We start from the raw sequence: 14,644 nt of genomic DNA on the forward strand, positions 1-14,644 counted from the left end.
AGCCCAAGTGACACGCAACGCATTCAAAAATGCCTGGATTTGAATACTGCCGAAGGACTACAGCGGAACCAGCTAAACCAATTTTTTAGACAAGGAAAAGTTCCAACCCAATGGAAAACTGCAGAAATATGTCCGATTCCAAAATCTCAACCTCCTTATATTAATAATCTACCCCGATTGGAATAACTTCATATTTTTCCAAAGAAGCCGAATCCTTTTTAGCAAAATGGTTATTAGAAGATATTGATAAACATATTGACACTCACCGATTTGGTAATTATTTGTACTACACATTATATTTTCGGTCTTTTACATAGTCTATATAAAAATGCAGAAAACAGAAAATCTGTTATTTGTATAGATATAAGTAAAGCTTTTGATCGCTTAGATCATAAAATTCTGATTAGAAAAATGATTCATATGGATATAAGGCGTAGGATAATAGATTGGATTGCCAGTTTTTTAGAATCTCGTTAACAAAATTCAAAATATAACGGTGTTTTATCAAATGTTGAATTCAATCATGCTGGTGTTCCCCAAGGTACACGTCTTGGGCCAATTTTCTTTTGAATTATGGTTAACGATTTATGTGAGCAACTTCCTATACCGTATTTCAAATATGTCGACGACCTCTCGTTAGTACAATGTCGGAAATCTACAGATGTCTCGCAATTACAATCAGTACATAATTCTGTGCAATCTTGGTCTATTGTGAATAATATGTCACTTAATCCTTCAAAGTGTTTTACCCTCCAAGTTAGTTTCATGAAAAACCCACCAGACCCAGAAATTCTCTTTATTAGCAATACCGAATTGTGTAATAGGCATAGTGCTAAAATTCTTGGAGTGATCATCCAGTCTGATCTGAAGTGGAATTTGTATATTGATGAGTTAATGAAAAGATGTAATAGAAAAATGTATATTATGTTGAGGAAATATGAAAAATTTAATTTACCTTTAAATGATTTAGTAATAATCTACACAGGTTATATACGACCAGTATTAGAATATTGCGCCCCATGTGTTTCATAGTGGTCTCACATCTGAACAACAAAAAAAAGTCTCGAACGAATACAACGGAGGGTTTGAAAAATTATTTTAGGCTCTAATTGTATGTCATATTCACATGCATGTCAAGTATGCAATTTAAGTACATTTGAGGAAAGAAATACTGTGTATAAAATTTGCAAAATCTTTAGCATTCATCCAGCATGCCAGAACTGGCTACCTCCCACCCAAAAAAGAAATTAGAATATCATGACGTCAGGCTTCTACATAATTATCATAATTTCAAATGCAAAACCAACTGCTTCAAAAACAGCCCTTTACCATATTTGATCAATCTAATTAACCATAATATTAAATGCTTTTTTAACTACATGTTAAATTTCAAACACAGTACTGGTCTTCAGCTCATTTGTTTCCAATCTTAAAATCCAATGTATTCATTTTTAAGCATAAAACTTCCTTTTGTCATTCTTAATGTGTAATGTAATTTTAAATGTATTTTTAACAATCTTTTTAACGTGTCAATATTTGATAATGCGAGTTATCACTTTATTATGTCAACATGTAAACATGAACAATCCAGCTTCTGCTGCTTTTCATGTACAATGACAATTACGATGCATGTATTTTGAAATTGCATAATAAACCATTATTTAATTAAACCGTTATTGAAAGTCTTAATTGATATGATTTATTTTGCCAATTGTGGACGAGAGAACGTAAGAGATATATCACCCCTCGACTTCGCCTCGGGGTGATAGAAGGGCCGGTATGAACACCACCGAGGGAGTGATAATATAAATATAATGACTGCTATGAGAGGAGTAGTATAGGCTTAAGGGGATGTTGCATCCTGATATCACCCCGAGGCGTGCCGAGGGGTGATAGCAAGATGCAGCATCCCCGTGAGCCAATAAAACAACTATTCCCCGAATATCAAAGCAGTCAATTTATCTTTCATACCTAAAAAATAAAGGTCATAGAATACATGTGCGACTTACCAATCATGGTAATCAACTTTGTTTACGCTATCGAGGTCTGTGTTGATTACTTGCAGCCATTTTTTTTAAAACCTTCTTTGGACGTAAAATAATGTTTAGAAACTAACAAAAATCGAAGATTACAAGTAGACCTACAATCGATCGAGATCGGCGGTCTGTGTGCTGTAGCGACCATCGCACACAAACTGTATGATAGCCGCGCCGCGCACAAACTAAGTTTTAACACGTAAACCAATGGGGATCGCAACTATCTTCCTGGTACCCGGAATCTTGCGGGAATATCACTCATGAACTAGCATTGTTCGTCTCTTAATAGGAGAATTGTTAAAATTACGACTGAAATTTCGAACATTCAGATGGCAAGATTTCTAAAGAGAGGTATATAATTTCCACTACCATCTTAATAAAAAGTCAATATTTGTATAGTATATACCTTACTTAAGAAATCCATCAATCTGATTTGTCGAAATTGCAGTCATGGTTTTAGCCATTCCCGTAAATAAACGAAAAATGCCACGCCCATGTAATAGTTCGAGGGTAAAATTCAAGTTACCGGGAATAGTTCAGTCTTGCTTAAAAAATGATTTAAGCGATCGCGGATACCATACATTGTGTGTGTGTGCGCGAAGAATTGGTCGCTATATAAACAGCAAGAACACCAAGAGGGTAGGCCCTACGTTTTATTATTAGCCGTAGATCTAGGTCTATATATAGATTGTGATTTTTTTGCATTCGATAACGGTAAGACAGGTATTGAAGATTTTATAATGCAAGTGTTTGAATTCATTTGGTGGATGAAAAGTTGAATTCTACGCCGTTTTCTGCGTCATTGCAGCGCTGAATTTGGTGTGTTTGTCGCTAATTTCTGACAAATTTAGATAGCTTTCCTGATGGTATTAAGTTCACGCAAAATTTCTGTTATATTGATAAGCACTTATTCTTGCCCTTACCTTTGACTTGTTTCTTGTTTGTTATCGTCAGTTAATAGATGAATTACTTGAATTCTGAGCACATTTCAGTAACACAAAAAATCCAGCCCGTTCATAGTCCCACACACTGTCTGCTATCTCGATAGTGTAAACAAACTTGATTACCATGATTGGTAATTCGCACATGTATTCTATGACCCTTTTCGGTATATAAAAGTATAATGACTGCTTTAATTTTCGAAACATAGTTGTTTCTCAAAGCAGTCATTTATACTATACTATTACATTCACATTACAATATACATGTATTACATCAAATATTCTTCGCTATTCATTATCCATAAACAAACAAAATACATATTACAAAACCAAAAAAAACAAGGCAGAATAAGGCAAAATGGCTTAATCAAAAGAACCCAATGTTTATGGCAATTTGACAGACTTTATTTATTTATTCAGAATATATCACCGTTCATAATTCAATATTTTAATCATTTGATTTGATTTGATTTGATTTATTGGTTTTCTGCATATTTTCTATTTGTTTTCATCATACATTTTCATGAACATAATATGGTTATATACAATATTTTAAGTGTATATAATTTCATACAGACAATAAAAGAATTTTAACAAATATATTGAATGCATAATTAACATACATGAGATGCAGGAGGGCTACAGAAATAAGCAAAGTAGCTTGACATGCCCGCAGCCCCCAACTTAGATACAACAATAAAAATAAAATTTTAAAAGGGTGACTTTCAGAGAAGAAAAGGAAAGGGGAGAGAAGGAGCGTTGGTAATAATACAATATTATTCTCATACATCTGCTGATTGAATGCAGGTTCATTCATGAATGGCTAAACGATGCTAGGTCATGGACGATTACACATCATTGTTGAATATATAGTCAATGTACACACGAACATGAATACAGTACAATTACACACGACAGGATCAATACTTAGACAATAACATAGTTTTAACTGCCTTCTTAAAATAATACAATGTCCTAAGGTTTATTATTACAATGGGCAGAGAGTTCCAGATGTCTGGGCTGGCGTATCTTATGGATTTGAGAGCCAATGCGGTTTTTGGATTTCTTAAATGGAATTTTTCAGTTTGCCTTGTAGGGTAAGGGGAGCCTTCCAAAGTTGCGACTGTGCCGCGACGCGTCGGGGCGCAGAGCAGGATATGAGAACAAAGGAGGCGCCTTTATGCGCCCATTAGCGCCTTTTTGCGTCGGATAGGAGAGGACTTCAGTTGGTTGCCAGCTCATTAAAATCTGGCTATTGTTTGGAGTCTCATTGAGTTACGAAATTACCCCGCCAGGGCGCGGCCCGGTGAAGCACTTGACATTTGTGAATGGGAGCTTAAACTTTGAATAGCTTTCGCGCCCTTTCGCGCCCGGTCCGGCGCATTAGTTATTCATGTAGTGCCCGCTTGTGTGTCGCTCTCGTCTTGCGAGATTTGACTCTGAAAAGCATTACTTTGGCTACTGATTTGTTTTAATATTATTTTACGTACATGACATTGGTAACAATGTTTGTTTATTTTCCTCTCAAAATCGGAGTTCTGTAGGCGTTAACGTTGGCATGATTGTTCATTTTTTCATCTCCTCCTGTTCTGTTCATGATTGTGTTCAATATACTGTATCAATTTTAATACAAATTGATTTGTTCAAAAAAACAAATTTATTTTATACTTACCCCACTCTCTCTGACATTGTTTTCCTCGTGCATGTTTTGACACTTTAATTGTAATTTTATATTTCCTTATAGCGATGTTATCGCATGTTTCGATTTTCTTGTTTTTTTTTTAAACAATTTTTGTTGCATCTTGTAAACAGTTCTGTCGTATGATCATTATAAATCATATAATTATATCATCAGTCTGTTATTTCAATACATAGATCCTTTGAATCTTCTTAAAATTAGAGAACGTATTTTAAAATCCGTGATGTTGAAAATGATACCTAATCAAGAATGTCATAGTTTCTCCTTGAATTGGATTTAAAAAGCGTTTTATCTGTATTACGATATTTTAAGCAAATGATATCCGTATTGTCGGGAACATCATCAATATGTTTCGTTAGAAGGAAGACGCTCATTTTCAGAATGTTCTTTCTTTGCAAAACACTAATGTTACGAACAAAATTAAATACACTGTACCCGTATCATCGGGGATATCGCAAAACTCCCAGGGAGATTATCAATTGCAAATCAACATAGTAAATTATGCCTAAATCGTAAGAATAGAGCATGCATTAAAAAAGAAGAGAGTTACCAGGAAATGATGTTTGAAATTTCACCCCAAACATATCTCAAGAAGAAATTAGTTTATCATTCTGTGTCAAAGAATTTTATCGAATATTTCTTTGCGACGAAGGGGGGGGGGGGGGGGTTACATCCGCGGCCAGTTTTAGATCTAGGTCATTGTTAAGAATAACTAAAATGCGTATATATTGTGCTGAATAGGGGCCACATGTTATCGAAAGAGCGTAGTACGTTCTAGAACAAATACAAGCCATGGCAATTCGTTGAATTGCTTCTCGTAACAGAACTGTCTCACTGTCTAAATAAGGATCCATCCGGGGGATCCATCATGCACGTGTTGGTAAACGGAATTAATAATGATTGGGTTGTTTTGGGACATTTTTTTTTCGGGGGGGGGGGGGGCAGGGTAGCCCTTATTCTTCTTCTACTGGGTCATCAAGAAACACAAATAGTGTTGAAATTTTCCGCAATCCCTTTAGCGCCGAGGGTAGAAAAGCCTTTAGAAAAGTCAGCTGGACAATAGCAATTTAATGTTGGTCAAACAATCAGCGAGAAGTACTGGGCAAACAGATATTAGCCCACGTCTTCAATATAACCAGGGAATCCTGATATAACTAAGCACATGCTCACAATATGAATATCAAATCTGGCTATTGTTTGGAGACTCATTGTTACTATCTGGTAAAGGGGTACTTTTCACGCACCAAAGTCCGGCTCGTCTTGACTTTACACACCGGACTTAGGGGACTGTTTTCACAAGGAGGGAAAATGCATATGCGTACCCTACATAACACTCATTCGGGGGTGGGGGGGGGGGGGGGGGGGGGGGTGGGGGGGGGGGGGGGGAGGGGTGCGCTTAAAGGCGAAGCGCTTTTTGTGAATTGTGAATTTGTGAATTTGAACAGCTTTCGCGCCCGTTCCTACGCATTAGTTATTCATGTAATCCCCGCGTGTGTGTCCGCTCTCGTCTTGAAAGATTTGACTCTAACATTTTCACTTTGGCTACTGATATGTTTTATTATTATTTTACGTACAAGACATTGATTTAGATTGTTGTTCTGATTGTTATTTTCCTCTCAAACATCGAAGTTGTGTAGGCGTTGACGTTGTTATGATTGTTCATTTCTGTTCATTAATGTGTTCAATACTTGTATTATATTAATTTCTTCACGAACAAAACAAAAACGATATGTATAATTGTATTCCTTCTGTATGTTTTGACACATTATTTGTTTCATATTACATTTATTTTGTTCTGTCATCCGATCAAAATAGGTCATATATCTATATCATCACTCTGTTCTTTCTCATGCAAGATCGATTTAAAGAATAGAAACGTAGGTTCTCTAAATCTTCGCAAAATCAGCTATTGTATTTAAATACCCGTGATTTAAAAATGATACTTATAATCAAAGAGATTGAAAGATTCTGCTTGAAATAAGATTATAGGGCGTTTATAAATATGTCATACAAAACAAACAAACATCTGCAAATTAAAGATATTACAAAAATGATAGTCGTATTGTCGGGAGCCTGCATCATCAAAACGTTTCGGTAGATGGAACAATTCGAAATCGCCTATCTGTTCCAAACATGAAATTCGATCGAATATTTCTTCGCGAAGAAACTTTATTGGTGGTGTCATTTGTCTTAACAATTTGTTATCTTCAATGTTCGTGACGTTTTGACGTTTCATATTTGTTAGCTAGCGCTAGTAAAGTATTTTGTTTTAACGTGCACTGTATATAGTTATAAGGCCTGAACACGTCATGTTCACATTGGGTGTTATATAGCATACGGATATTATAGTACATGTAACTTTTAAAAGCACTTTGTTTTTGCAACGCAATGACAAAAGACAGCTCTTTGAGCAGCTAATAGTTGTTGAGCCCATTGTTCCGCTCATAGGCGGCTATTCCCAATCACCGGGCATTATTTGTTATTGTATCATTAGTTAAGTTTATTAATCTATTCATGTTTTCTATTTATTTATTTAGTTTTGGGGAGGGGGGATGTCGTATTACGAATTCATGACCCTTATACATAATGACCATGTTCTCAAATTACGAATAGCGGTCTTCATGAATAGTTGTCCAATGAATAGCGGTCCTTATAACTAGCGAGCGGAGCCCTCGTGATTGACCTCTGCCATTTTGGTCCGGCCGTTCACTTCGCCGCCCCCCTCCCTCACACACACACATAATACGCAACCTTAATGTGTAGCTAAACAAGAATCTATAGCAAGTCGGACAATTATAGCGATCAAACAATAGTCTTGCTCGGCCGCGTGAAATCCTGCCACGGCATTCTATGTTTTTACCTTTAGAGCGAACTTTTCTTTTGTATTCGCTCCATAGAACTCTACTTTATCTTACAGCGAGGTGAAATGAAAAGAGCGTCATCATGAGTAGATCTATTGTTTGATGTTATCCTTCTTCTCCCTAGTTAAGCCAAACCTTCAATTTAGGCATATCCGTAATAGGTAGCTTCCTGTACCGTTCGCTTTTTTTTTCCTGACTGCTATATGAAGCATGTGTATGCTCTGAATTACGCAAACAGGGGACCAGCGGGTTTAAGATCCTCTCCGAACGAAATGTAATGTTGAGTTATGCCTTACAATAGCATATCGCAGTGGCGGATCCAGAGGGGGGGGGGGGCCCGGCCCCCCCCCCCCCCTTGAGAAAAAAAATCATGTAAAATCACTTGATTTGTACCTTTTTTGGGGGTTGGGCCCCCCCCTCCCTGGCGCTCAAGGGGGGGGGGGGGGTGCAAATTGAAATTTTTTTGAGGATCAAAAAAAAAATGTGCTCACTACCCCCCCCCCCCCCCCCCCCCCCCCCCCCCACTGAGCGAATTTTTGGCCGGCGCGTTTTTCAAATTTTCGGGAGCAAAAAAAAAAAAAAAAGGTGCTCTGTAACCCCCCCCCCCCCCCCCCCCCCCCCCCCCCCACTGAGCGACTTTTCGGCCGGCGCGGTTTTCAAATTTTAGGGAGCAAAAAAAAAAAAAGTTGGGCCCCCTCCCCTAAGAAATCCTGGATCCGCGCCTGGCATATCGACTTGGTTTCTAACCAGGGAGCTCCCGGTTACGAGCTGCTCTGCTCTACCACTGGGCTATAGCGCCTCCCTCCTTTTAAAAAGATCTTTTAAAATTTGCCGTTTTTTTTTTTTTTAGAATAAGAATCAAAACATGTTTGGTATGTTTTTTGTATCTGTGCATTGAGATTTCAAAATTTCACTTTCGCCACGTAATTATACAAATCTACGAATAAATGATTCGAATGTTAGAGCAGAAATCAATGTTTGTATTTGTGTCGAATGATTAATTATCATCATGAACTGATTAATGTTTTGTATTGCATTTCCAATTGCTGCTCAACTTTATCACCATCAGGCTACGCTTTTTTGTTTACATCTTCATGACAAACATGTTTTATAATCTCGATATAGTTCCCGGACTCTTTTGTCTATTTATTCCACTTTTAAAAAGAGCTATGGAATTATTATGATTTAAAACGCCTTTTGGACGGGCAATTTTCGAAGGCAAATCTCGGGCGTGAAATCCTGCCACGGCATTTTATGTGTTTTTTTTCCCTGAGGCCACTTAACAAAATATTCATGTTTAGCGTCCCGGCTGCTTCTTTTTTGGGGCCGCCTCGTATTTTTTATTTTTGGGGAAAATTGTTTTAATTGTTTTTTTTTTTTTAATTGTTTTTTTTTTAAATAATTTTTGAAGAAAAAAAACATGAAAAACAATACTTAAATGTATCTATTACTGATTTTTTTTTAAAAGTTAAAAGATGTCGGCGGCCATCTTGAAAACTAGCCCGACTGTCAGGAAAATGTACCGAGCGGCCATTTTGAGCGGCCATTTTGAAAGAAAAAAAAAAGAAAAGAGAGGGCCTCCTCCTTCCTAGTTTTCGAAAAAACAGGACACTAATAAAACATTTTTTTATTTGGCCTTAGAGCGAACTTTTCTTTTGTATTCGCTCCGTAAAACTCTACTTTATCAAACAGCGAGGTGAAATGAAAAGAGCGTCATCTTGAGTAAATCGTTTGTTTGATGTTATCCTTCTTATCCCTAATAAGCAAACCTTTGATTTATTAGAACCAAGTCATGGGAGGAGAAGAAAAAGGATTTGACTGACAAAATATAAATTCTTCCAAGCTCAAGCTGTGGCGATGTGCAGCGCGTAGCGTGAATATGAATGACGGGAGAGAAAGATAATTCCTTTGTCCATTATACGATGCTAGAATCATATCGCGATGTGGGAATTATACAAATATGTTGATAATCATTCAAATTACAAACATACACAAGCGACCCAAACAGTAATCAATTTGCCGACTATAACCGCATACATGTAGTCATTCACATCATTCGTCTTTTATTTTTTGTTGTTGGGGACAATTAAGCTCGCAATTAAACAACCATTAATCGTACATAGTCATCTTTATTTCACATTTCATACAGTCGTCACAAAAATTAAAAGGAGGCGTATTAAACCCAACAAAAATAAATCATAATGTATTCTGATCAAGATGAACGAGTGTGTTGATTGCCCCCCAAAACAAAGACGATCCCACCAGAGAAGTTCATGCTGTGCTGTAGTAATGTACATCGCAAAGCTTCGCCACAATGATTGGAAAGGTAATACCCCGCCCGTTACGACGCAAAACGGCGCGAGAAGAATAGATCGCGACGCGAGAAGAATACATCAATTTTGCACAAACAATGGAAAGTTTATCAGAACGAAAACCGGAGGAGGGGAAGACAGGCTTTGGCCGAGAAATACTTTCTGTATATCAAGTTTAAGCTGTACCGCGCATCACGAGCGAGAACAATGACGGGAGAGATAATCTTCCATCGCCTGGTGGGGCGCAAAAGGGCGCAAGAAGAATAGAGCGGGTTTATACTAACAATAGACGGTTTCTTTTCATATGCAAGAATCAGGTGAGGGTGACTATTGCGCCCCTTCGCGCCCCTTTGCGCCTCAATGCGTCTCTTGGGACGCGACTGTTCTATTCATCGCGCCCCGACGCGTCCGGGCACAGTCGCAACTTTGGAAGGCTCCCCTAAGAGTGGATGTTTTTTTTTCTTCAAATTTAACAATGGGGGAAAGTATGAAGGTAGTAGACCATTTTGTAAACGAAACATGAAAAGTGCTATTTTGTAGAATATTTATATCATCAGCTTTCAGATTCTTTTTAGTTTTGAAAACAAGGTATTGGTGTGGTTGCGATAGAAAGAATCAGTACATATACGCATTGCTTTCTTTTGTAACAGTAAAATGGCGTCAACGTGGCTTTTCGAATTTGCCCATATAATGTTGCAATATGAAATATAAGGCAGTATTAATGAATTATATAAAATAAACAAGATATTCGAAGGGACATACTATTTCAAGTTACAGATAATACTAATATTACGTGAAATAGTATTAGAAATGTATTACACATAATTCCATCTCATATTTTCATTGATTAAAACACCAAGGAATTTTGTGCTATCCTTTTTAATAATTCACCATTCAAAGTAATTTCAATGCCAGGAATATCGTTATTTTTTCTGTTCTGAAAGTATATATAGTTTGTTTTCTTTAAATTAAGAGACACTTTATTACTTCTAAACCATTTTGCTAATTTTGGTAATTCAGCGTTAATATTTCGTAAAAGGATCTGAAAATCTGAATTGGAACAAAATGCATTGGTGTCATCAGCAAATACAATAGACTGTAGTGCATTTGATGAATTATAAATATTATTTACATATATCAGAAATAACAAAGGGCCGAGGGTTGACCCTTGTGGTACTCCACACGTTAAAGATACTAAATCTGATTCACTTGAATCATACAATGCATGTCTGCTTAAACAAATGATTCATGATATATCACTTTAAAGTGTATGTTCAATCTGGTTTAACTCATGCTATCTAGCCCCTTGTGGTATATATGTTGTCAAAGCAAGATTATGCTGGCTTGATTCTAGTGCTTTATACGGTCATATAAAAACATCAACAATTAAACAACCTGAATCATGTTCATTTGATAAGTCTGATCGACAAATTACAAAGTAGCGTTTGGTTTGACCGAAAATTCAATCTGCTGGGACGTTTTTTTAAAAAAACTTTTGAAGTTTTAAGGGATTCGTGCGCCGTACGTATAGTCTAAGCGGAACATATCCCTGAATGAAATCGAGTATTTTTTTCTATCTAGCGTTTGATTTTAACCATAGCTTCTTAAAACGAAACACAATCAAACTTTCAGCGATAGGCCTACTATTTTTTTTTAAGAACAAAAAAAGGGTATGACTTCAATGTAATGGTGATTTAACACAACAAGTATACCAGTGATCACAGAGAAGATGGTATAAAATGTCAAACCAAGCTCCTGGATGGACAGAGGTTTCCTTTCAACTTATCATGCCCGGAGCGATGCTAAACGTGTTTGGACTTGACTCTCCTGTTTAACAGTACCGATATGACTACAACGTTGATGGTGAAGAACAAAACAGGTATTCCAATCATCATGAAGACGATGGTATAAGACTGGATGACGTCAAACAAAGCTCCTGCATGAGAGAATAGATTAAGAAATAATAGAAAAAGAATTGCTAGCTAATTGGATAACACAAAATAATAGGCGATGAGTTGTCCAGATCTTTGAGTGTTTAAAGTAGATATTCATTGATTTTAAAAACTAACTTTATTTTCATTGTTGCAAAGTTGAAACTTTGATTCGACAAGGTTATCAAAATTCAATGCTTGGAAACATAAATGACTTGGTACGCGGACACTTTTTTTTTTTTTTGGTATCGAAATTTGAAAATTTGACATTTTGCTCTGTTGGGGGGGGGGGGTATGGTCATCTTTTTGACGTCGGCCATGGGGATTTTTTTTTTTTTTTTTTTTTTTAATTAAAAAAAAAAAAAAAAAAAAAAAAAATCAAAAGGGGGGGGGGGGGGGTTTAGGGAAATTTAGGGGGGGGGGGGGGGTTTACACACAAAAAATTACCAAAGGGGGGGGGGTTTAACCCCCCAAAGCCCCCCCTGTGTACGCGCCTGGACGCCATTGTATATTCAGCTGCACACACCGCGGTATGTTCGGCGTTTCAAGAGGGAACAAATGCCGTCCTTAATATCATTCTGGGGGTTTTCAATTTGAAAGTCTGGTTTCTTTGATTGTTAATTAACCCCTATCCTGTGTATTTGCAAGCAAAATATTTTAGTTATCAGAATCAGGTCATATCCCATTTTGAATGGTTTGATATGCCATTACATTTATATTCACTAAACACATTATAATTTGACAAATAATAGCTTTGCAATTATGTTCATTCTCAATGGGATGCCGTCTGCTTGGGCTGTGTTGGTCCATATAGTGACGTCATTAAAACATCGTTATTTTTCCGGCGAATCTCTCGTATATCCCAGCTGCTATGGAGGTGGTTGTATTTGCATTTGTTATAAATCACCCGATATGTAGTTGACCTAAAACTTGTACGATGGTCATCTGTTCGCTTACCAGTTTCTAGTGATACATTAGTTGACATATTTGTGATTTTCTTTGAATTTCACCTTTAAGGGTTGTATTTGAAAATATCAGAAATATTTTAGAGTAAAACTGATATAGCTTCATTGTTTTAATTTCAAACGCTTCATAGTGTGGAAAATCCTAGACGAAATCCTTAAATTACGTTAAATTTGCTCTAAAAAATGACAGGCTTACAATTTCGATTTTGTAAAAAAAAAGTTTTAAAAAAATCTCGAAACAGAGTGGAATGTTAATAATTATAACTCACACTAGTAAAGTGGAGGAGGAAACCCTGATGTGCGTAGTAGAGACATTTTAAAACAACTGAACCATCGCTCCTAGGAAACATCTATGAATTAAAAATGAACGGCATGGCTTTCTGTTTTACAAGCCTTGTACTTTATTAACGATATTCATTCGTCTATTATTTTGCCAGTTTATGTCTGACTGTTGGATGATAAATTAATTGAAAATTGAATTGACAAAAAAAGGTTGTATAAAAAAGTGGCATTGTCTAGTCTTAATCAAGTTTGTGATAATATATACAAAGCTTGAATTTAATATTATTCCGGAGTGCCAAGATATTTGTCTACCTGTGAGTAACCCCGCCGAGATATTACCAGAGCCGTGTATTAACATCAACAGTCCAAGGCCAAAACTGAAGTTGCTTTCATCTACCAACGTCAGTTTAAGAAAAGTTGCGTCTGCAGTATCCAATACAAAAAAGCAGAGGCCCTGAAGAAATGCCCAAACTGAACGAATGATGAATGATTCGCCGACGAAATCAAAGAAAAATGACAAGCTGGTAATAAAACCAACGGTGATGTAGATTTTGAACATGTGTACTTTCTTAACGAGGAGAATGACAGTAATGGTTCTGCCTATAATCCCACTGATTCCACCGATTGAAGACAAGAAGACAGCTCGAGATGGGGTAATGCCTAACTGCTCTGAGTGAGGCACTAGGTACAACACCCAGGCTTCGAACGAATAAGCACGAAGGTAAGTCGCTGGGAGGCACATTAGGAACAGAGCTTCCTTGGTCATAAACAGTTTGCAGCGAGATATAAATGATGAGCATAAATTATATTTCTCACTATCATCTTGACCAGATCTTGAAGCATCAGGAAGATCGCCCACCTCACCAGGATGATCGCATGCACTATTGAGCAAAGAAACGTGTTCCTCGTTATCATTACCAATTAAAACCCCTTTATCCTCCTCGTATCTTTTTGTATCATTTATTACGATTGCAGCATTTAGTGTCTCCGTATTTTCAAGGTTTTTCTTGGTATGAAAACGGCTTTCTGCCAGTGCCTGGCCTTGGTCCATATCATTTCTCGATTCATCTTTCGATCTGGTCATTTGATCACCTCCTTCTATACCATCTTCCTCATCGTCACCCTCCGACAGTTCATAACGGATCACCTCCGATGGATCTTGTTCACTACCACTTTGTTCAGTGGTGTTATCTTTCACGCTGAAGATTGGTTTCCGAATGGCCGCTCCCCCTGCAACCTTATGAAACATAATCGCTCCAAGAATCATGAAAACTCCAGAGTAACCGTACGCTTCTAAAGATCGCTCAGCGATGACGGGTAGAAATATTACGCCTGCTGTTGTACCATATGATGCTATGGTGTTCATTAGAACAAAATTCTCTTTGAAATACTGGTTCATCAAGAGAGCAATCGGTAAGTAGGCACAGCATCGGCCAATCCCTGGCAATGAGATAACAAAGTGAAACATATTGAGGATTTATGCTAAAGATATTATTGGTTGCTACTACTTAAATAGACAATAATAATAATAATATGCCACTGCAAAAGGTAATGTCTGCCAAGTATAACTCGTTTTAAACTTCATATAAAACTAGAGTTTTCTCATATTTTTTCTTA

The 14,644-nt window shown here is 37.0% G+C and overlaps 1 protein-coding gene across 1 annotated transcript; it reads right to left on the bottom strand.

Moving 5' to 3' along the window:
• Positions 1 to 11,505: 11,505 nt before the first annotated feature.
• Positions 11,506 to 14,436, bottom strand: LOC105442122. The gene is made up of 2 exons (XM_030994688.1): positions 13,340 to 14,436; positions 11,506 to 11,785 (listed from the first exon to the last, which is right to left on the bottom strand). The coding sequence occupies exons 1-2, from the start codon at positions 14,424 to 14,426 to the stop codon at positions 11,652 to 11,654; spliced, it is 1,221 nt and encodes a 406-aa protein (XP_030850548.1). The 5' UTR covers positions 14,427 to 14,436; the 3' UTR covers positions 11,506 to 11,651.
• Between the last annotated feature and the right edge of the window lie 208 nt (positions 14,437 to 14,644).

Source organism: Strongylocentrotus purpuratus, unplaced genomic scaffold, assembly GCF_000002235.5.
Source record: "Strongylocentrotus purpuratus isolate Spur 01 unplaced genomic scaffold, Spur_5.0 spur5_scaffold_21, whole genome shotgun sequence".
NCBI lineage: Eukaryota > Metazoa > Echinodermata > Echinoidea > Camarodonta > Strongylocentrotidae > Strongylocentrotus > Strongylocentrotus purpuratus.

Bases quoted from the DNA above. Each gene is read 5' to 3' on its own strand.
- LOC105442122 (XM_030994688.1), bottom strand. From the start codon at position 14,426: ATGAACCAGTATTTCAAAGAGAATTTTGTTCTAATGAACACCATAGCA. The intron at 11,786-13,339 runs GTAGACAAATAT...TCTCTCATGCAG, and splicing joins CTCGGCGGGGTTACTCACAG to GAGCTTTGTTTGACGTCATC.